General features: G+C 50.3%; 1 protein-coding gene across 1 annotated transcript; it reads left to right on the plus strand.

Moving 5' to 3' along the window:
* Positions 1–222: 222 nt before the first annotated feature.
* Positions 223–24,051, plus strand: LOC123078624 (uncharacterized). The gene is made up of 2 exons (XM_044501195.1): positions 223–538; positions 22,557–24,051. Exons 1-2 carry the CDS (start codon positions 223–225, stop codon positions 23,747–23,749), a joined length of 1,509 nt encoding a protein of 502 aa, XP_044357130.1. The 3' UTR covers positions 23,750–24,051.
* Positions 24,052–24,495: the final 444 nt, after the last annotated feature.

Below are 24,495 nucleotides of genomic sequence, written 5' to 3' on the forward strand. Positions count from 1 at the left end.
GATGCCGATGAGGCTTCGGACGGTAGCCCTCCATTCGTCAAGCTTCTCCGCAGTGGGAGGGAAGTCAAGGAGCAGTTGCGCGTGTGCTAGGGCTTCTGCGGGCATGGGCGGCGGCGAGAGCTGGGTGGACCGCGATGTGCTTCGACTTCTAACCACGTTAGAAGGAGCCTCACCACGGCTCCGCAGTCGTTCGCCACCCTCATCGGCGCCTGGGCGCGCACGATGGCCTCCCTCATCCTGCGAAGGATGCATGGGGCTCTTCCCAGGGCGGCGCCCTGGGTCACCAGCGGGGCGGCGCTGCTCATCGGGTGCAATCTGAGAAGAGCACGCCCTGGGCGCTGGCGTTGGTGTCTTGGAGGTCGCCGTGTCGTCAGTTGGCGGCATGACGACGCCCTTGGAGGGCCCCGCACCGCCTGCGGGGGGTCCGACTCCGTCTCTGGGGCCGGCGTCGCGCGGCTCGTCGCTCGTCGTACAAACGCCGCCGCCCGCCGGGCCTGGACTACCAGGGCGATGTGGGTGTTCACGGGCCACGCCACAGGTTCTCTCCGTGACTGGCCCGCTACTGGCCCACAAGGGTGACGGCAGTCTGGTCCCGGATGAACCGATCACCGTGGTCGTCTTCTTCTTAGGAGCCATGGCGATGATGAACTGCTGGGCTGGCTACTAGACCAGATTCTCACAATTTGCGCCCCCTGCCTGGCGCGCCAAAGATGTCGGTGGGGAACGACACCTATGGGATCACAAGGATCCCTACTACGGTTGCGGAGTGCGGGATCGTGAGAAGAGCGGGACTAGTAATTAGCACAAGGGTGGTTTACCCAGGTTCGGGCCGCAAGGATGCGTAAAACCCTACAGTCCTACTTTGGTGGATTGTATTTAGTGTTCTTGAGCTCTCGAACTAGCTATGGGTGTTTCCTGCTTCCAAAAAGCCGAATCCTTTTCCAGTGTGCCTTGGGCCTCCTTTTATAGGCGAAAGGGGCTGCCACAGTGGCACACATGAGGTGGAAAGCGCTACAGTGCTGCGAGCCTATCGCTGGTATTACAGGACAAGGCACATTTAATGCGAGGCTTAGGTGTCCCTTCACTTTATCGGGGACGGGAGCGAGGCCCGTCCCGTCCGTCGCCGCTCCTCCTCGCTTTGACACGCTCCCTGGCCAGTGATGCATGTGGTGCCATGTAGGCAAGCAAGCAGCTGAGGTGGCGCGGTGGTGGAGCCTCCACGAAGGGCTCCATGCTGCCACATAGGTGCCTATCTAGCTGGTTGGGTCGGCAGCTGCATGTGAACGGCGACGGAGACTTGGCTAGTGTGGGCCTGGCAGTGGCCCCGCTGGCGCCCCTGGCGAGGGTCTTGCCGGGTGGCCTATCAAGGGTCTTGCCGTGGCGCGCCGTTGTCCCCGACAAGGACCTTGCCGGGGGTCTTGTAGGCTTCCTCGGCAGGAACCCTGCCGAGGATCGTTGCCTTCCAATCCTCATCTGATCTTGAATATCCTTTGTCTTCACAAAGATCTGCATGCCACCACGGAGGTGCCTCCCGAGCCCTGCCCCAACGCATTTGTTAGCGTTGGTGGGCTCGAAGGTGGCTCGCTCTGTTGGTGTGGGCGAGCTGCCCCAGCAAGTGTCTTGCTGGGGCTGCTGAGGCTCCCCCGGCAAGGGTCCTTGCCGGGGAAACCTGCTTCGTCCATCCGATCTCCGTGGCCTTGGTCCTTGACGTTGTTTTGTTTGTCTTTGTGCTTTCGGCTTCTCTCCGGCTTCCCTCCCTTGCCCTTCTATGCGTGGCCGTGGCGGGTGGCTCTGACTGCCCGTGCACAAGTAAAGGGGTCAAAAGGAGAGCCCCTACTTTTGCACACCGACAGTGGGCAGCCGACGACGGTCGTCACGGCCGAGTCGGTGATCATATTGCTCATGGTTCCTGTACCGATCCTGCTGATGCCCACGACCTCCGCGCCGCAGAGGCGATCTTGGGCTATGGGCCAACTGAACTGTATCCGCCACGACGGACCTGCTATGAGTCATGTCCCGCGACTAGGACATCGTTGTGTTCTATTCCCCTGCTGCCCGGAGTAAGGCCCGGATCTGCATCAAACCTCTGTCAGCCACCGACTGGGAAGGCTGAATTGACTCTGCTATACGGGCCGCGGCAGTGAGATTTTGAATCGGAGTGCGGTATACCTTAGGTTGAGGCGGAAAAAGTTGTCGTCGACTAGACTCGGGGATCCGCTCCCGAGCGCGCTCGTCGAGTGCGTGCTGAAGGTTCTCTATTCGAGTACGCTCGGCCAAATTGGCCAAGCGCACCTCTTCCAAGGCCCGAGCCTCGGGTGTTTCCCCAACGATGGGCGTGTGAAGTGCATCCATGTTGCGACGATGAAGTTCTTTCCTCTGCTGCGAAGAGAGGGGTTTGGGATGGTACTCCTTGTGAACGCGCGATGGATCACCGCCACCCTTACCGCCGTCGTCGTGGCGGAAGCCAGGCGGACTATGCAGTCCGTCGACCATTAAAACTTCAGCCGCAGGGTCGCTGCTATCGCACTCGGATGCGGTCTCGACGGAGCCAGTCGACAGATCGAACAGGCCGTAGAGAGTTTCGTCAAGCTCGATTGCCGTGACTTGATGGGTGGCCGAATGACGAGCCACCGCATGTTTTACCCACTGCTGAAGCCGCGACCGACCGGATCGCTTGCGGCGGCGAATAGCAGGGAGAGAAGACACCACGAGAGCCAACCGATACTGGGTCGACGGTTGCCGGAGAAGGACGCCGCGTACGCACGCGCGAAAGTGTGTAGCCCCTCAGTCGGGGAGTGCCTTGACATCAAGGGGAGCTTCCTGAAGCCAGGCGGAGTCGTCGGCGATGAAAACGAGCGCGCCGAGATGGATCCCGCGGCCCTCAGCTAATCCACTGCCGGAAATCATGTCGATGGGGATTGGAAAAATCGCAACTTCACCAATCAAGTCGCTAAGACTCCTGCCCCACGATGGGTGCCAACTGTCGTGGTCATAAGACTGACAGTAGAAAGGTGGGTAGGTATGGAGAGGCAAGATCTCAGCTATGGTGAAGTTGTACACACTAGGTTTACGAGTTCAGGCCCTTCGCGGTGGAAGTAAAAGCCCTACGTCTCGGTGCCCGGAGGCGGTCGATTGGATTATATGTGTGTGATGTTTTACAGGGGGTGTGAACCCCTTTCCCGGAGGAGGGGGGTGGCTTATATAGAGTGCGCCAGGACCCCAGCCCCCCTCCGTTACAGAGGGTTCAATGTACATAAAGGAGGAGCATTACTAATAATGCCAGCTTTAAGTGTCATTAATGTCCATGAAGACGATGGAGTGAACGTCCGACCATTGTAGTTCCATCTGACTCCTGGTCTTCATAGGTCGAGTCGTTTCTTGTATGGTCGAGTGATCTTTGGGAAGTTGGGATACCCGAGTGATATGATTGGTCGAGTGGATATCACTCGACGTCTTCCTTGGGTACTCCCTGTTATCTCTTGAGCTTCTTTGCTTCTAGGGTAGTGACCTTGGGTAGGGTAAGTAGGCCAGGCCTATGACCCTACCCTAGGTCTATATCCTCATCAGGCACCACCTCCTTGTGCCTTCTCCCCGCAGGCATACAAGAAAGGGGGGGCGCTAGAGGGTAGGAGCCCAAGGGGGCCGACCGGCCACCCTTGGGGCGCCTCTGGCTGCCTTCCCTCACCTAATGGAGCCGTTGGTAGCCTGGTACTCCGGTTTTGTTTGTGTCCGGTTTTATTTCCTCCCATCTCCCACCACCCCCATACCATTGGTTTTTTATCTCTTTACAAATAAATTGCAAAAGGGGTAAAAAATCATGTACTTCTCGGATCGCACTTACCATATGCGGTTGCTTCCCTGCACTTGTACATCCCCATTTGCCTATAAAAAAATCACGCAGCAAATCTTTGCTATCTCTGGTATATGGTATGTCCTGTGAGACACCTACCAAAACACATGTTTGTTCCATAACAAAAGATCACATACCAAAAAACTAGGAAACACGCATGGGCAGGCTATCCAAATCAATCCAAATCAATCATTCCTTAAACACGCACAGGCAGGCCATGCAAATCAATCACCCGCGCATCCATACACATCTCTACTATTGATGCTGAGAGAAAAAACCAGCACTGCATATTTTGTTTCTCGATCTACATTCACAGTCTCCTCTTTCTCTCTCTGTCAGACGGCTAGGGTTTCTTACACCCGATTTCTCTCTTCGCCGCCGCCGACACTCCCTGCCCTCGCTCCAAGATGCACCAATGTTTCCCTCCATGTCCACCCATCGATGATGTGGACGATCTTCTCGTACTACACGGCCTCGAGGAGGATCTGGTTGGCAGCGGCGCTGCTGAGGCGCGACTCCTCGACCTACTCTAAGCGGCGGGAGCTCAAACACCTCCGGTCATGTAGTAGGCGAAAATCCCTTCGTCTCTTGCTTCTCGGCTTGGTTGCTGATCCACCTAATTCAGATAACTTGATCCACGTCACATCGATGATCTACTCACAACATGACAACATGTGCCATTACCTGAGAGGAAGAGACTACAAAGACGGTAAGGGACGAACTCATGTGGCATCGGAAAACCGGTAGGCAATATATTGTGATGTGAAAAAATCATGGATGATAGTGCTTGTTGCTCTGTTGTTATTTATATGACTAATCAAACACAAGCTTATATTTTGTTTCACTCTGCAACCTTTAATTGGCATCCATCTTAGCACCTTTTTTTATATTCTGACAAAGCATTCTTCTAATTGTGTAGGTGATGATGGAGTAAATACCGGGTTGTAACATTATATATGCATCCTGTTGTGCGTATTATTGAATTTCCATTGAAGAGCAACTTGAATTCGAGATCATTATCTTACAATAGTTAATTTTGTATTGTCATCATAATTTATGCTTAAACATTAACATGTATAGATAAAATTCTACGAATAATAGTTTCCATTTTCCAATACAATATGGATAGATAAACTTCGAGGGCTACAAAGATTTCTGATTCTATATTGCAAGTTTATTATCATATTTTTCTATTTTCGCAGTTATCTCTATCTCACATGACTTTTCTCACAAGCAAATTACAGAAGTAACATCATTTATAATTCTCTATTGCACATGTATTCCTTACTCATCAAATTGCGTATTTCCTACCTTACTCGTTATTCTTTATATCGTTCACTCTGACTTTTTTATTTGACTGGCCATTGTACAATCCCTGCATGAAAGTAAAGATATTCTGCAACTTTTATGCATCTCATATCCCATAGATTTTGGGGAGACACTTTTTTGCTCATGGAGATGCACCTAGTTAATTTGTTTCACCCATTTAATAAATATAATTCTTTCCAATATAATTTTATTCCAACCTACATATCTACTCAATGAATTGTATATGCGTGTATGATTTTACAAATGAGCAAGCCACTCGCATATAGATCTTGATACAATCCATTGAGGTTGCTAATCTTGTAATAGAGATCAAATTTTGGGTTTTCAAAATGGAGAATTGAGATATCTGAACAAAGACCAATAATTGAATGTAGCACATAAGAATATTGTAATTTCAATGTCAATGATGTACGCTTATCATGATTTAGTCGATTCAAAAGTTGCTAAAGTTGTCTGCTTTATGGACTTGCTGAATATTGAATGCATTGGTTACGCAGAGTTTTACCCAAATGACATAAGGTTGTAGGATTACATAGTATAGCAGGTAGTTAATCCCAATAGGGATGCAATGGCATTAATCCCTTCATTAATACTCCCAATAGGGATGCAATGTCATTAATCCCTTCATTAATACAGGGCCCAACCCCTCTATGGCCATGTCACAAAAGAAGCACAAGCATTAAGGTTACTCATTACTCACAACACTTGCCAAAGATGGTATTCTCTTTAGATAAATTACGACATTAATGTAAGCACCTCACATCGAGGTTACTCACAACACCTGGTAAAGATGAATTAAGTAAATATGAAAAATAATTGAACGTTTAAGTTACCACTCCCTGAAATTGCACGATCTGATTGCCAATAAAGAGAAAAAAGAACCTCTTGAATCGATAAGAAGATATAAACTATAGATGTACATGACTTTGAAAAAAGGGCAATGACGCGGTGGCAAAAATGAACGTGAGGGGTGCGGAGAAAGATGTTATTTTGTCTTCTTGCAAGGGGAAGATGGTTAAGGAAACATGGCAATTGTCGAGCGGAAAAGGTGAGAATCAGTTTCTCACCATCATATTCTTATTTTTGTTGTCAGTGACATCTTGAAATATTCGACGAACATTTCTAGATTACAATAATCATTTTGATCAAAGTATTCTTTTTATATCTCGTGGCATGCAAGGGCAATTAGCTAGGCCTCCCCAATCATTTTTTATCCAATCCCTTTCCCCACTGGTTTATTTTCACCCCTCCTAATTTTTTTCTGACACAACTGCTCACCCCACCCACCTCCCTCCCACTTCACACAATGGACACACACACATACCTATCGTCCTGGCGCCAACCCTGCAACACGCTAGGGTTACTACCCTCCATGCCGCTGTGAGCCACCACTTTGCCACCGATCCACATCATGGTGCCACCTTCATTTGAGATCGATGAGAACTTGGGATCCAGCGAGTGCATGAATCCTTGTGTTGCCAAGAGATGGATCTAGAGGGTTGCATCTCCAAGGCAAGGCAAGGTGCAGATTGTGCGCCACCACACGGACAAGATCGCCTGATTGGCCCCAGGTGCGCCCGCAAAGAGGACACCATTCTCCAGGCCCTCAACATTGAGAGGGATCGTCACCACCTCCAATCAAGAGGATATGTCCCTCGACATCGAGAGTGATTTGCCACCGGCTTCGATCATTGGCTCACTTAGAATACAATCTGGTGGATTTTGTCATAAGAGTGAGGGTAGAGAGTGAGCGGGATGGGGTTGGGGTTGATTTGTTCAGTTAAGGGTGTCTGAGCGGAATAATTCCCTACTTACAAAATGTGGCAAATTGCATTTCTTTAGGATGGCTTTGAAGCAAATTGCACGAGCGTGCGATTCATTTTTTCATCAAGGCGTACAATTTTTTGGTTAGCATAGAAGGGTAAATGCATTGGTTAGTTGCTTCAAGAGTTAATAATGGACACGGTGGTGTATGACTTGCATGCCCAACAATGGACATCATAAAAAAAATTGTGGTAATGCACGACATTCAACTGTATGTTACAACTTGAGAATGATTTAGGAGACATCGGATGTACCTTCTTGGCTTGGGGGCATCACAGGCTACGCACACATCACCCCCCCCCCCTTGATGGTGGTGGTAGAGCAACACGAACACAGGGGTAGTGGATCAGACCGAAGGGCGGGCGGTTGAAGGGGGACTCCACCTTAGTGGTCCATGGGGAAGTACGATGTGAAGGAGAGATGGCGTCATGGCGAAGGTGAGATGAGCGCCATCCAGTTTTAAAAGAGAGGGCTCCGGCGAGCAATGTCCCGCTACAGCGGGAAACCGAGCGGGAAGGGGTGAGTCCAACAAGAAAAGGAAAGCGTGTGTTGTTGGGTGGGGTTTTTGTTGGATCGCACGTTGGAGATAAAATGTCAAATAGTCAAGACAAACACATTTCTCCCATACATATGGGTTGGATTTGGGGGAGCCCGGACTGTTTGATTTTTTTTGAGCCTGTTGGGTGCCCGTTTGATGTCCGGGCACACCTGGGCATATGAGGGAGAAATGAGCTTCGACCTCAAAGATGACCATGATCATTTTTTTCATTCCTTTAAAGGCATTATAGCCCGTAGCAACGCACGAGCGTTCTACTAGTATATATGAGGGAGGGGGCACCACACAAGACCATGGCAATCTCTTAGCCGTGTGCGGCGCCCCTCTCCACAGTTTAGTCCTCCGTCCAGTTTCTCTGCAGTGCTCAGCGAAGCCCTGCGAGAACGAGTTTACCATCACCGTGTCCACGCCGTCGTGCTGCTGGGACTCATCTTCTACTTCGACCGTCTTGCTGGATCAAGAAGGCAAGGGCGTCATCGAGTTGAACGTGTGCTGAACGCGAAGGTGTCATATATTCGGTACTTGATCGGTCGGATCACGAAGAAGTTCGACTACATCAACCACGTTAATAAACGCTTCCGCTTTATGGTCTATGAGGGTATGTAGACATACTCTCCCCTCTCGTTGCTATGCATCTCCATGGATAGATCTTGCGTGTGCGTAGATTTTTTTTTGTTTCCATGCAACGTTCCCCAACAGTATTTGCTCAGAACACAAAGAGATTTCTCTCGCAACATTCATGGGATTTGGGTTTTAGCATCATAGAATCAAAGTTTTGAACGCTACACTCCTCTTAATAGTACAGTGGTCCTGTGACTCAATAAAGAGAAGAGAAACAACGAAATAAATGCTACGTCTTCACTTTGTCTTCAAACTTCTCGGATGCAGTCACTTCCTTCGGGCAAGCACCGAACAAGTTGCTTCACTTCAGCAATTTTTGAGGGGTCACTCTTGTTATTATAATCTTCGGTGATAACCTTCACTTCAATGCACAGAATTATCTTCGCCGTTTGAACCAAACTCCTCTTGATTCCAGGGACCTGTTACTCTGTGTGCACTAGCAAATATATAAGTCCCACACTGTTTATGTCAACAAACTCCAAAATATAAGGAGGCAAATTATTACACCAACAATTTTATTACTTTTAAGAGGATGATCAGATGTTTTAAAAATGTAATAAGCGTCCACAAGCTTGAGGGAGACATTCTTCCCCAAGTTGCTTAAAATTAAATATTTCTTGTATGATAGCTTGTTCCATATGAGCAGTTCCAGCAATCGTTCGGTCGTTCGACCCTCTCACGACCGTTCGCTAGACGATCCCTCCAGAGTGTGCGGTTATGCGAATCTATGAAATAAGGGACTCCACTACAAATTTTACATCAGATTTTTGACCGTGCGACTCACATTTTTCATGACCAATTATATTCTCTGAGTATGACAAGTTTAGTTGGCGAGCACGGTAAATCCATCTCAGTTCATTGTTTTCTTGCAAACTAAATTTGCCACCATCTCGCCAATATAAATTGTCATAAAAAACTCCAGATTTGCCAGTGTTTCCGACGGTAAACAACTAGTTCAGTTACTGAAAATCTTTGCTTTCACTGAAAAGCAAAAATATTCTTTAAGATTGATCTTAATTAAACCTTAGAAATGTTTATTAGCAACTCAGATAAAACTATTCCCTTCGTGAAAAAATATAAGAGCGTTTAGCCCGTCACATGGTTGTCGATAATCATCCGAAGTCTTAATCAGTCAGAAAGGGGTGAAGAAATATAAGAGGATGGACTCTGACAGTTTGACGAGGCGCGACCACAGCACGCGACACCCCTACACCGAAGCACATGGGCGTCCAGTGACCCCCGACCCACGCCGCAGGCCGCGGACATGTCAGGACCCCGACTCAATGCCACATCGATCTAGCATGTAGCACCTCATATCACTTTGCGGCCTCACGCACGGTATCCCCACGGGTGTCGCCTTACCTTTGCCCGGGACCGTTTGCGCATTTTGGCACACGTATATGATGGTGTCGCTAGCATCCATATGATAAAGAGCCCGGGCTGACATGGCTAGTCGTAAACCCAAAGTGGCACTAACTTACAGGGACAGGCATCCATGACCCAGCATCGAACGTGTCGGTCATCAACGAGTGAATCCAGGCTGTAGCACTGGGCTAACAGGACTTCCGGTGAACCGGGCTGTAGCGGGCTAGCAGGACTCCGGTATTCATCGCGTGACATTTCCCCGAAGGGACAGACACAGGATCGAAGAAGGACACATGCCGGCCTGCCTAAGTGTTCCGGAGCAGTAGCAAGCTACCAGGGCTCAGTGGAAGCACTAGGAGACATTTCCCGGTAAGAGAGGCTACTAAGAATAAACAACTAGATAGTCAGATCCCACACATAGCAATACACATTACACGTACGCATAACATGCAAGTATGTGCTGTACAACATGGCATCACAGCATAACTCAACAATCATATAGATAAAGGCTCAGAAGAGCCATCATAGCATTTATTGCAAACAGGGGTCACAAAACCCATCATACAGAGCATACAAGCAACAAGCGGAAGCATTACATGTCTGGGTACAGACATCTACAAATGAAAAAGGCTGAAGAGCCTGACTATCTACAACATCCGATCAAGATCGTAGCTGAGGTACTAGCTACTAGTCGAAGTCCACGAGAACACTAGTAAGACCGAAGTCTCCGCTGCAAAAGCATAAATAAAGCAACATGAGTACAAAGGTACTCAGCAAGACTTACATCAGATCCTATCATACATGCATTTGTATCAAGAGGGTAATGTGGGGTTTAGTTGCAGCAAGCCAGCTTTGACTCTGTGGCTATCCTGTTCTACGACTACCAGAAACTCTTGAGGTGAAACAACGTACACGAGTCCACTAATCACCATACAATACACTACTATGGATTCATCCCCGTCTCCCTACGAGAAGGCCATCCATAGCACTCACACTTGTCTTGAGCATTTTAGAGTATCCACTTCAAGTTGTCTATGTACCATGTAAGCATCCAAGAAGTCCATAACCGCGGACCCGGCTATTCGAATAGATCATGTTAACCCTGCAGGGGTGTACTTCTTCACACACGCTCTCGCCACTTACCGCCATGTACACGTCATGTATCTCGGCAACCTTCAAGCGGAAGCCTGGCGAGGGTGTCGGCCACGACCTGACTAACCACACAAGACTCTAGTCCAGGTTTATCGCCTATTCGGGTTCCATCCGCAAGGAGATCCGGCCGGGGTGTCGCTTACGGCCCCAAACGATGTGTACAGGGTTCCCGAGCCCACCATCCGGGTGCCACTCGGTACACCAGGCCACGTGTGCCTAGTCTGTCCCAAGCCCACCCTGCCGGGTGCCACTTGGTAGAAAAATAGCACTACCTACAAACACCAGAAACTAGTTGCGACTCCTGGACAGAGACCAAGTTGGTTAATAAGTCGAGAGGGGTCGAGTTACGGAACCCAATGTGTGGTAGTATCGAGTCATTGGACAACATACATAGAACTCAGTGCTTAAGGACGGTTCCAGTGAGACAACCCACCATGTACTCCTACATGGCCTCTCACCGCTACCTTTACCAAATCGTGTTCACACACTTCACTCTCAGCATCAGAACATATCGTAACACTCCAATTCATTCCCAATGAACCAGACCTGACACAACTCTAAGCAATAGCAGGCATAGCATGGTAGGAACACAACAATGGCTTCAATCAACTCCTACACATGCTAGTGGGTTTCAACTATTTACTGTGGCAATGACAGGTCATGCAGAGGAATGGGTTCAACTACCGCAGCACAAAGTAGCAGATGAACCGTTGTTGTCCTAATGCAATAACTGAGAGCAGGAGCGAGAGAGTAGGGTTTTATCGAAATGAACAAGGGGGTTTGCTTGCCTGGTAAATCAACAGAGGAGGCACTGCTTCACAGACAGGTACTCTGGAACGACTCCGGAGCAGGACCTATCGAGAAGGAACGGTGTCGGCAATCAATACACAAACATATGCAACAATATGATGCATGAACATGGCATGTAGATGTGATGCTGTTTGAGCTAATGCAACTAGTAATCATTTGGTTTGAAGTCCATTTGAACCAAAGGTTCAAATGCATCTCCAAATTAAGCTCCTATATATGTCATAATGTGTTTCCTCATATTCAGCATGTATAAGTTGGTTTGTCATGCATGAAACTAGTACAGATGGAAAGATTGCATTTTTCTGATAATTTTTCATATATAAATTATTTTAATCTGAGCTACGGTTGAATTGTTATGAATTTTTTAAGTTTAAAACAATTTCTGGAATTTCCTGATTTAATTTAAATCCAGAAATATATATATTGCGCCAGCATGACGTCAGCACGACGTCAGCGGTCAACTGCGGCTGGCTGGGGTCAAACCTGATGTGTGGGGTTCACACGTCAGTGACAGGGGGGTTAAACAGGGGTTAATTTAGTTCTAATTATAAGTTAGTGGCGCTGGGGCCCACTGTCAGTGTCAGGGGGGGTTAGTTAACGGTGATTAGCACTAAGCTAATCACCTGCCGACGGGGCCCACTCGTCAGGCCGGCGAGGTCGTCGTCGGCGACCTCTGGACGCGGCGGCGTCCGTGAAACAGACCACGGGGGCGGCGTCGGAGAGCACCGGGGCGTAGCCCGGGCTCTCGCGCATCTGGTAGGGCAGGTGGAAGTAGCGGGGGAGGCCGGAGCTCGCCGGAGCAAAGCTCGCGGCGGCGGCCGGAGCTCGGCTTCGAGCGGGAACGGGCTGCGGGGCACGGGGAGGCCACCTGAGGGGCTCGGCGGCACCCTCGTGGCACTGGGAGCGCAATGGAAGGCTCGGTTTGGGCGGAGGCGGGCCGAGACGGCGACGGCGACATGGACGGCGGCGAGAGGCTTCGGCCGTGGTGGGGAACGGTGCTACGGCGCGCGGGCAGTTAAACGGAGAGGGGGAAGTGGTGGCAGAGCTCACCGCGGTTGCAGCGGCAGTCGAAGTGGGCTCGGGGACGCACTGAAGCGGCCGGAGCGTCGATGGGGATCCACAGCGGCCGGCGATGGAAAAGACGACGGCGGCGGCTCCACGGGGCGTCCGGAGGGGCACGGCTTGACGGAGAGGTGGTGGACGACGTGGCGCGGCTACCGGACTCGAAGCGAGGGAGAGGGGGAGGCGGTGGCCGCGGCAACAGCGAGCGGTGGTGTCGGTGGCGTTCGGCCGTGAGAGAGAGAGAGACGGAGGAGAGGACGAGGGCGAGGGGGAGTGCGAGGGGGTCGGGGTGGCTGCGTGGCGTCGTCCGGGGCATCCAGACGAGGAGGGGAGAGGCAGGCAGGCAGGGAGGGAGGTGGCGTGGCGCGGTGGCGCGCGCGCGCGCCGGGCACGCTCCCCTCCCTCTGTCGAGGACGAAGACGACAGAGGAGGGGGCGGGCTGGGCCGCCTGCTGGCTCGGCCGGCCTGCTGCTGCTGGGCTGCACAGGGGGGAGCCCCAGGTAAGCTTCTCCTTCTTTTATTTTTTTTTTTGTTTTCTAATTTTTCTGACATTAGTTTTGATTTAAAAAAAATACTAAATCAATTTATTACCTTATGCCAATTTTGCAGGAGCTAGATATATTATTCCAGAGCTCCTTTATAAATGGCATAATTTTTGGACCATATTTCATATATATAGCAATATATTTCCAATGCAAATATTTATCGAATTAATCCAAATGGCCAAAATAAATATCCATGAGCTCCTAAAAATATTGGTTTGATTTTTATCTCTGTCCAATATTTTCAGAGAGCAACATGAGCATTTTCTTGGACCCTTTTGGAGAAAATTTTATTTGGGTCATTTTTAAAAATGATTCTGAGGGTTCCACCAATCCTCATTTCAAATTTAAATGAAATTTAAACATGATGCACAAATGGCTAGCTAGTCTAGGTCATACCAGACTAGGGATGTGACAACTCGCCCCCACTTGGAAAAATCTCGTCCCGAGATTCAGGGGTCGACGGAAAGAAAGCGGGGTACTCCAGTCGAAGACGATCTTCTCGCTCCCAAGTAGCTTCTCTCTCGGAATGATGAGACCACTGAACTTTGAGAAACTTGATGTTCTGACGTCGGGTAACACGCTCTGCTTGATCAAGAATGCGAACCGGGTACTCTCGGTATGTGAGGTTATCTTGGAGATCAAGCGTTTCGTGGTCCACTCCGCGGATAGGATCCGAGAAGCAACGCCTGAGTTGAGAGACGTGGAAGACATCATGAACTCGAGAAAGATGTGGGGGTAGTTCCAACTGGTAGGCAACCTCTCCTCGTTTAGCGAGAATGCGAAAGGACCAATGTAACGAGGAGCCAACTTGCCCTTGATACCGAAACGATGGGTACCCTTCAAAGGAGTAACCCGGAGGTAAGCCCTTTCGCCAACTTCATAAGTCATATCCTTATGATGACGATCATACTGACTCTTTTGACGAGACTGGGCTGTTTTCAAATTCTCACGAATGATGCGAACTTGCTCTTCTGCCTCCTGGATCATGTCCGGTCCAAAGAATTGTCTTTCACCGGTTTCTGACCAGTTCAAAGGTGTTCGACATCTTCGTCCATAGAGAACCTCAAAAGGAGCTTTCTTGAGGCTGGATTGGTAGCTATTGTTATAAGCAAACTCGGCGAAAGGAAGACATTTCTCCCAATCCATACCGAATGAGATAACGCAAGCTCTGAGCATGTCTTTGAGAATTTGATTGACCCGTTCCACCTGACCACTCGACTGAGGGTGGAAAGCGGTACTGAAGGAAAGATGGGTTCCCATGGCAGTTTGGAAACTCTCCCAGAAATGAGAAGTGAAAAGACTGCCACGGTCTGAATTGATCTCTAGTGGAACACCATGAAGTGACACTATTCGAGAAATATATAAGTCAGCAAGCTGACTAGCAGTGATATTTCTCGAACAGGAAGGAAGTGAGCCACTTTGGAAAGACGATCAACGACTACGAAGATAGCGTTATTCCCTCTCTTGGTCCTGGGAAAGCCGGTGATGAAGTCCATACCAACTTTATCCCATTTCCATTCAGGAATAGCTAAAGGCTGAAGGGTGCCAGCAGGTCTTTGATGCTCTGCCTTAACGCGACGACAAACGTCACATTTAGCAATGAACTCAGCGATTTCTCTCTTCATCCTAGTCCACCAGAACCTCTGGCGTAGGTCCTGATACATCTTAGTGCTACCGGGATGAATCGTGAGAGGAGATTCATGCGCCTCCTTAAGAATCAACTGCCGAAGATGTTGCTTCTTGGGAACCACCAAGCGATTCTCAAAGAAAACAACACCACGATCATCCATAGAGAAACATCCACCAACTCCCTTCTTAATGTTTCTCTTGATCCGGGTAATCCCCGTATCATGCTTCTGGGCTTCTATGATAAGATCCACAAGGGTAGGTTTCGCCACCAAGGTAGAAAGAAATCCGCGAGGAGCTATGTGAAGATTAAGCTTACAGAATTCCTCATGGAGAAGTGGTTGGCCTTGCTGCAACATGAGATTGTTGCAATAGGATTTACGGCTTAGAGCATCAGCCATGACATTGGCTTTGCCTGGGGTGTAGGTAATCCCTAGATCATAATCTGTGATCAACTCCAACCAACGTCTTTGCCTAAGGTTCAGATCTGGTTGGGTGAAGATATACTTGAGACTCTGGTGATCGGTGTAGATCTCGCAACGTTTACCAAGAAGGTAATGTCGCCAGGTCTTGAGTGCATAGACTACGGCTGCAAGCTCTAGATCATGTGTAGGATAATTCTCCTCATGTGGATGCAACTGTCGAGATGCATAGGCAATCACATGACGATCCTGCATAAGAATGCAACCTAGTCCCTGTCGTGAGGCGTCGCAGTAGATAATAAAGTCTTTAGTGAAATCCGGTGGCACAAGTATGGGAGCAGAAGTCAGGCGTCTTTTCAGTTCCTGAAAACTGTACTCACACTGTGGGGACCACTCGAACTTTTTATCTTTCTTGAGAAGTTCCGTGAGGGGTTTGGCTACTTTGGAGAAGTTTTCAACAAAGCGGCGACAATAGCTGGCTAGACCAAGGAAACTCCTAACTTGTTTAACGGTCTCAGGTGGAGTCCAATCGAGAACGGCTTGAACTCTCTCGGGATTGACAGCAATGCCCTTACCAGAGATTACGTGGCCTAAGTAGGTCACTTCTGGCAACCAAAATTCACACTTGGAGAACTTGGCATAAAGGCGGTGCTCTCTGAGTTTTTCTAACACAAGTCTAAGATGTTCGGCATGCTCTTCCTCGTTCTTCGAGTAAATAAGAATATCATCGAGGTAAACCACGACGAACTTATCTAAGTACTCCATGAAGATCGAGTTCATCAAGCGGGAGAATGTGGCTGGGGCGTTGGTTAGGCCAAAGGACATGACGGTGTACTCGTACTGACCATAACGAGTGACAAAAGCTGTCTTGGGAATGTCCCCGTTTCTGATCTTGATTTGGTGATATCCTAACCTCAAATCCATCTTGGAGAAGACTGAGGATCCAGCGAGCTGATCATACAGGTCGTTGATCCTGGGGAGCGGATACTTGTTCTTTATCGTGACCAAATTAACGGGACGATAATCTACAACCATCCGGTCCGTACCATCCTTCTTCTTGACGAAGAGGACGGGGCAAGCCCAAGGAGAAGAACTAGGACGGATGAAACCCTTTTGCAAGGACTCATCGAGTTGTTTCTTAAGCTCGGCTAGTTCTAGGGGTGCCATCTTGTAAGGTCTCCGGGAGATTGGAGCTGTTCCTGGGATAAGATCTATGACGAACTCTACATCTCTGTCAGGTGGAACACCTGGCAGTTCCTCTGGAAAGACATCCGGAAAGTCACGGACTACCGGGATATCTTCAAGGTCTGGAAGAGGGCTGGCATTAAGAGAATAGAGCTGACGCTTTGCAACTCTAGTGGAGACGGTGACTATCTTGCCAGATGGGTGTGTAAGCTGAACAGATCTTGTGTAACAATCAATCTTGGCATGATGAGCTGTCATCCAGTCCATACCCAAGATGATGTTAATATCTGAGGACTTGAGGGCTACAAGTGATGCAAGGAATACAAGTCTATCAACAAGGATTTCGTTACCATGGCTGATTCTGGTGGTCTGCCATCTAGACCCTGGGGTTTGGATTTCAAGCGGAGTTGGCATATCACAAAATGACATGTCGTGCAAACGAGCATAGCCTTCAGAAATGAAAGGAGTGAGATGCTCCAGTATCGAATAGAACTGATGCTGGGTGACAATTGACAAGGAGTGTACCAAGAACGACATCTGGATCATCATGAGCGTCTTTAGCTGAGACGTGATGCACACGTCCACGTTCAGTGGGAACTGACTTGACACTGATCATCTTGCGTGATGGCTTAATACAGCCAACAGTCTTCTCGGCCTGGGGTGGAGCATAACTAGTCTGAGAGCAGTCACGTGCATAGTGTCCTGGCTTCCCGCATGTGAAGCAAGTCCCTGAGGTTGGACGTGGACCCGCACTGACAAGCGGTCTACCAGTAGGCCTGGGTGGAACATATGACTGAGCTGGGGAAGGCACCACATGAGATGGCCTCGGTGTATAACCGGAAGGAAGAGCGGAGTTTGGAACCCAAATCCGGCGCTTCTGGGAACTAGAGCCAGAGGAGGATCCCAAATCACGGGTGTGCTTACGAGACTCCTCGTAAGTGAGCTGAGCTGTCTCTGCATTAATGGCCTTGTTCACAAGGGCTTGGAATGTATCACAATGATGCAGGTGGAGATCACGACGCAACTTGGGGTTGAGACCCTTCCGGAACCTAGCCTTGCTTCTTGGCGTCCGTGGACACTTCTTCTGTGGCATAGCGGGCGAGGTTCTCGAACTCTCTGCTATAAGCATCAACAGCCATCTTATTCTGGGTGAGACTACAGAACTCTTCTCTCTTGCGATCAAGGAGGGCCTGGGGAATGTGATGCTCGCGAAAAGCCTCAGTGAAATCCTTCCAGGTAGGAATCTGGCCAGCTGGAAGCAAAGTCTCATAGTTCTGCCACCAAAGACTAGCAGGACCTTCCAGGTGGTATGTGGCATAAGTGACCTTGTCATCTTCAGCTACGCTCGCGGAAAGCAGCTTATGAGTGATGCTACGGAGCCAGTCATCTGCATCGAGTGGCTCGATGGAATGATGAAAGGTAGGTGGGTGCAAGCGAATGAAATCATGAATGGTAGCAGACCCTTTGAACTGATGTGCGGTGTTCTCCTCGATACGTGCCAACAAACGGTTAGACTCACGCTTGTTCCTCTCCATCTCTAGCATGAACTCTGTCAACGAAGGCTGGTCAGGAGGATCCTCATTCCTACCATCTCCGTGGTTCTGGCTACGAGCGACGGAACTTCGCTTAGCTGATGACATCCTGAGAGACGAACCAAGGACGGAAGTCAGCATCAACTATAGACTGTAGAATGTAGGACAAGGATTAGTATCACTCGAACTCCTAGGGAAATTCCGGCAGCATAACGACAGTAAAATGCTCAGAATGAGACATCCTACTAAAAATGGGGTGGTAACATACTCATCATCATCACTCAAGGTTCGGAGGTAGTACTAAACAGACTACACCGGAAATACTCAAAACTGGGGTATGACTCTGATCAACCAATCCTATGGGACTACGGAGTAGTAACACGTGATCCTGATAGACGGAAGAGAAGCCTAGTTCCTTAATCCCGTCGGAAAGATAGGATGACTCAGATCAGAAGGCCATGAGGTATAAGGAGTAAAAAGAGCCTTACGTTCCAACCCACAATCAATTCCCTTACATAACTAAAGATTTCTAGACTCAACTTCGACCAGTTTGGCTTGGTAATCCTACAGGCAGTCAGGCTCTGATACCAGCGCTGTCAGGACCCCGACTCAATGCCACATCGATCTAGCATGTAACGCATCATATCACTTTGCGGCCTCACGCACGGTATCCCCACGGGTGTCGCCTTACCTTTGCCCGGGACCGTTTGCGCATTTTGGCACACGTATATGATGGTGTCGCTAGCATCCATATGATAAAGAGCCCGGGCTGACATGGCTAGTCGTAAACCCAAAGTGGCACTAACTTACAGGGACAGGCATCCATGACCCAGCATCGAACGTGTCGGTCATCAACGAGTGAATCCAGGCTGTAGCACTGGGCTAACAGGACTCCGGTGAACCGGGCTGTAGCGGGCTAGCAGGACTCCGGTATTCATCGCGTGACATTTCCCCGAAGGGACAGACACAGGATCGAAGAAGGACACATGCCGGCCTGCCTAAGTGTTCCGGAGCAGTAGCAAGCTACCAGGGCTCAGTGGAAGCACTAGGAGACATTTCCCGGTAAGAGAGGCTACTAAGAATAAACAACTAGATAGTCAGATCCCACACATAGCAATACACATTACACGTACGCATAACATGCAAGTATGTGCTGTACAACATGGCATCACAGCATAACTCAACAATCATATAGATAAAGGCTCAGAAGAGCCATCATAGCATTTATTGCAAACAGGGGTCACAAAACCCATCATACAGAGCATACAAGCAACAAGCGGAAGCATTACATGTCTGGGTACAGACATCTACAAATGAAAAAGGCTGAAGAGCCTGACTATCTACAACATCCGATCAAGATCGTAGCTGAGGTACTAGCTACTAGTCGAAGTCCATGAGAACACTAGTAAGACCGAAGTCTCCGCTGCAAAACATAAATAAAGCAACATGAGTACAAAGGTACTCAGCAAGACTTACATCAGATCCTATCATACATGCATTTGTATCAAGAGGGTAATGTGGGGTTTAGTTGCAGCAAGCCAGCTTTGACTCTGTGGCTATCCTGTTCTACGACTACCAGAAACTCTGGAGGTGAAACAACGTACACGAGTCCACTAATCACCATACAATACACTACTATGGATTCATCCCCGTCTCCCTACGAGAAGGCCATCCATAGCACTCACACTTGTCTTGAGCATTTTAGAGTATCCACTTCAAGTTGTCTATGTACCATGTAAGCATCCAAGAAGTCCATAACCGCGGACCCGGCTATTCGAATAGATCATGTTAACCCTGCAGGGGTGTACTTCTTCACACACGCTCTCGCCACTTACCGCCATGTACACGTCATGTATCTCGGCAACCTTCAAGCGGAAGCCTGGCGAGGGTGTCGGCCACGACCTGACTAACCACACAAGACTCTAGTCCAGGTTTATCGCCTATTCGGGTTCCATCCGCAAGGAGATCCGGCCGGGGTGTCGCTTACGGCCCCAAACGATGTGTACAGGGTTCCCGAGCCCACCATCCGGGTGCCACTCGGTACACCAGGCCACGTGTGCCTAGTCTGTCCCAAGCCCACCCTGCCGGGTGCCACTTGGTAGAAAAATAGCACTACCTACAAACACCAGAAACTAGTTGCGACTCCTGGACAGAGACCAAGTTGGTTAATAAGTCGAGAGGGGTCGAGTTACCGGAACCCAATGTGTGGTAGTATCGAGTCATTGGACAACATACATAGAACTCAGTGCTTAAGGACGGTTCCAGTGAGACAACCCACCATGTACTCCTACATGGCCTCTCACCGCTACCTTTACCAAATCGTGTTCACACACTTCACTCTCAGCATCAGAATATATCGTAACACTCCAATCCATTCCCAATGAACCAGACCTGACACAACTCTAAGCAATAGCAGGCATAGCATGGTAGGAACACAACAATGGCTTCAATCAACTCCTACACATGCTAGTGGGTTTCAACTATTTACTGTGGCAATGACAGGTCATGCAAAGGAATGGGTTCAACTACCGCAGCACAAAGTAGCAGATGAACCGTTGTTGTCCTAATGCAATAACTGAGAGCAGGAGCGAGAGAGTAGGGTTTTATCGAAATGAACAAGGGGGTTTGCTTGCCTGGTAAATCAACAGAGGAGGCACTGCTTCACAGACAGGTACTCTGGAACGGACTCCGGAGCAGGACCTATCGAGAAGGAACAGTGTCGGCAATCAATACACAAACATATGCAACAATATGATGCATGAACATGGCATGTAGATGTGATGCTGTTTGAGCTAATGTAACTAGTAATCATTTGGTTTGAAGTCCATTTGAACCAAAGGTTCAAATGCATCTCCAAATTAAGCTCCTATATATGCCATAATGTGTTTCCTCATATTCAGCATGTATAAGTTGGTTTGTCATGCATGAAACTAGTACAGATGGAAAGATTGCATTTTTCTGATAATTTTTCATATATAAATTATTTTAATCTGAGCTACGGTTGAATTGTTATGAATTTTTTAAGTTTAAAACAATTTCTGGAATTTCCTGATTTAATTTAAATCCAGAAATATATATATTGCGCCAGCATGACGTCAGCACGACGTCAGCGGTCAACTGCGGCTGGCTGGGGTCAAACCTGACGTGTGGGGTTCACACGTCAGTGACAGGGGGGTTAAACAGGGGTTAATTTAGTTCTAATTATAAGTTAGTGGCGCTGGGGCCCACTGTCAGTGTCAGGGGGGGTTAGTTAACGGTGATTAGCACTAAGCTAATCACCTGCCGACGGGGCCCACTCGTCAGGCCGGCGAGGTCGTCGTCGGCGACCTCTGGACGCGGCGGCGTCCGCGAAACAGACCACGGGGGCGGCGTCGGAGAGCACCGGGGCGTAGCCCGGGCTCTCGCGCATCTGGTAGGGCAGGTGGAAGTAGCGGGGGAGGCCGGAGCTCGCCGGAGCAAAGCTCGCGGCGGCGGCCGGAGCTCGGCTTCGAGCGGGAACGGGCTGCGGGGCACGGGGAGGCCACCTGAGGGGCTCGGCGGCACCCTCGTGGCACTGGGAGCGCAATGGAAGGCTCGGTTTGGGCGGAGGCGGGCCGAGACGGCGACGGCGACATGGACGGCGGCGAGAGGCTTCGGCCGTGGTGGGGAACGGTGCTACGGCGCGCGGGCAGTTAAACGGAGAGGGGGAAGCGGTGGCAGAGCTCACCGCGGTTGCAGCGGCAGTCGAAGTGGGCTCGGGGACGCACTGAAGCGGCCGGAGCGTCGATGGGGATCCACGGCGGCCGGCGATGGAAAAGACGACGGCGGCGGCTCCACGGGGCGTCCGGAGGGGCACGGCTTGACGGAGAGGTGGTGGACGACGTGGCGGGGCTACCGGACTCGAAGCGAGGGAGAGGGGGAGGTGGTGGCCGCGGCAACGGCGAGCGATGGCGTCGGTGGCGTTCGGCCGTGAGAGAGAGAGAGACGGAGGAGAGGACGAGGGCGAGGGGGAGTGCGAGGGGGTCGGGGTGGCTGCGTGGCGTCGTCCGGGGCATCCAGACGAGGAGGGGAGAGGCAGGCAGGCAGGGAGGGAGGTGGCGTGGCGCGGTGGCGCGCGCGCGCGCCGGGCACGCTCCCCTCCCTCTGTCGAGGACGAAGACGACAGAGGAGGGGGCGGGCTGGGCCGCCTGCTGGCTGGGCCGGCCTGCTGCTGCTGGGCTGCACAGGGGGGAGCCCCAGGTAAGCTTCTCCTTCTTTTATTTTTTTTTTGTTTTCTAATTTTTCTGACATTAGTTTTGATTTAAAAAAAATACTAAATCAATTTATTACCTTATGCCAATTTTGCAGGAGCTAGATATATTATTCCAGAGCTCCTTTATAAATGGCGTAATTTTTGGACCATATTTCATATATATAGCAATATATTTCCAATGCAAATATTTATCGAATTAATCCAAATGGCCAAAATAAATATCCATGAGCTCCTAAAAATATTGTTTTGATTTTTATCTCTGTCCAATATTTTCAGAAAGCAACATGAGCATTTTCTTGAACCCTTTTGGAGAAATTTTTATTTGGGTCATTTTCAAAAATGATTCTGAGGGTTCCACCAATCCTCATTTCAAATTTAAATGAAATTTAAACATGATGCACAAATGGCTAGCTAGTCTAAGTCATACCAGACTAGGGATGTGACAGGACACCTCCTGATTTCCACGCGGCGACCGCGTTCCCGCCCGTGCCGTGGCCGTGCCGCATCCACGCCGCCTCGCCACCGACATCCTCTTCCCCGCGGCCGGTGCTCCCGGCGTTACCCAGCTGTCAATCCCCCACCGACGACGAAAGGAAAATCCCCTCTCTCTGTCTCACTGCCTCACGGGCCCCGCTCCCTGGCCCAACCTGTCAGTCCCTCGTGTCTCCAAACACACACCAGGATCATTAGATTCGAAACAGATCTCAAGATCACCTCCCCCCGTTTGCCATCTTTAGTACTTTCAGCCCCACCTCGCCTCCCTCCATCCCCCTCCATTAAAGCCCGCGCCCTCCTCCTCCGCTCCATTCCCCTCGCCACCGCCCAGATCCAGACCATGACGGTGCCGCCGTCGCCGGAGCCGTTCCGCGTCTTCGTCGGGTACGACCCGAAGGAGCACGAGGCCTACGAGGTGTGTCGCCGCAGCCTGATCCGCCACGCCACCGTGCCGCTCGACGTGCGCCCCATCCGGCAGCCGGACCTCCGCGCGTCGGGGCTCTACTGGCGCACGCGGGGTCACATGGAGAGCACTGAGTTCTCCTTCACCCGCTTCCTCACCCCCTTCCTCGCCGGCTACCGCGGCTGGGCGCTCTTCATCGACTGCGACTTCCTCTACCTCGCCGACGTCGCCGAGCTCATCGCCTCCGCCGTGCCCTCGGACGCTGCCGCCGCCAAGCGCCTCGCCGTCGTCTGCGTCAAGCACGAGTACAAGCCCCTCGAGGCCACCAAGATGGACGGCGCCATGCAGACCGTGTACCCGCGCAAGAACTGGTCCTCCATGGTGCTCTACAACTGCGCCCACCCCAAGAACGTCGCCGCGCTCACCCCGGACGCCGTCAGCACCAAGACCGGCGCCTTCCTCCACCGATTCTCCTGGCTCGACGACGACGAGATCGGGGAGGTGCCCTTCGTCTGGAACTTCCTCGTCGGCCACAACAGGGTCGACCCTGACGACCCGGCCACGCAGCCCAAGGCCCTGCACTACACCTGCGGGGGACCCTGGTTCGACAGGTACAGGGACTGCGAGTTCGCCGACCTCTGGATCAAGGAGGCCGAGGAGCTCAGGGCGGAGAAGGAGAAGCGCAGAGCCGAGAAGGAGAGGCTCGAGCTCGAGGACGACGAGGACGACGAGGGGAATTGATGGATGATGGGGCCGGCCAACAAGTTCACTGCATTGCATTGGTTCTTTTGCGCCGTGGGAATTCTTTCGATTCAATCTGTTTGTTATGCTGGTTTCTTGGTATAGGTGGTAGGGGAGGCCAGAGTAGAATAGCTCGAGTATATTGGTTTAGTATGCTCTTGTGTGGTAGCTGCAATCGATCTATGAATGAACCAGTCCTCATTGCCAAGAGATTTTATCCTTTGGCCTTGCCCCTATCAGTTCTGCTGCTCTTGTTTCTGATCACACCATACTTGCTGAATTAATAATCCTTGGCTAGCTGATGTGATGCTGGAACGAATGAGCAATCTGGCTGGCAGGAAATGTGATCATCTTATTCCGCCCTATTGCTGAAAACGATGTCATCTGTTTGCAGGCAGGGTTGTGTTGGTCATTTGGTTAGTAGATGAAATTTCATGGCACCGCAGCAGAATGGCTGGCTTCTTTGTGTTCCTTGGCACTGCAGCAAAATGGCTGTCTTCTTGTGTTCCTGGGGGCTGGGAGTCTTGTGAGAGTCTTGTGTTGGTCTTTTGGTTCATTTCGGTTCAGGAGATGCAATTTCATGGCACTGCAGCAAAATGGCTGGTTTCTTTGTGTTCCTGGGCACTGCAGCCAGATGGCTAGCTGCCTGCCTGTGTTCCTTGGCACTTGAGGCTGTGAATGTCCCTGGATAGATGATGACTCTGCAGAGACCACTTCTTTAATGTTTTGCTTCAACTAAGCAAACT

Source organism: Triticum aestivum, chromosome 1B (assembly GCF_018294505.1).
Source record: "Triticum aestivum cultivar Chinese Spring chromosome 1B, IWGSC CS RefSeq v2.1, whole genome shotgun sequence".
Lineage (NCBI taxonomy): Eukaryota > Viridiplantae > Streptophyta > Magnoliopsida > Poales > Poaceae > Triticum > Triticum aestivum.

Bases quoted from the DNA above. Each gene is read 5' to 3' on its own strand.
- LOC123078624 (XM_044501195.1), top strand. From the start codon at position 223: ATGGCCTCCCTCATCCTGCGAAGGATGCATGGGGCTCTTCCCAGGGCG. The intron at 539-22,556 runs GTTCTCTCCGTG...GGGATGTGACAG, and splicing joins GTTCACGGGCCACGCCACAG to GACACCTCCTGATTTCCACG.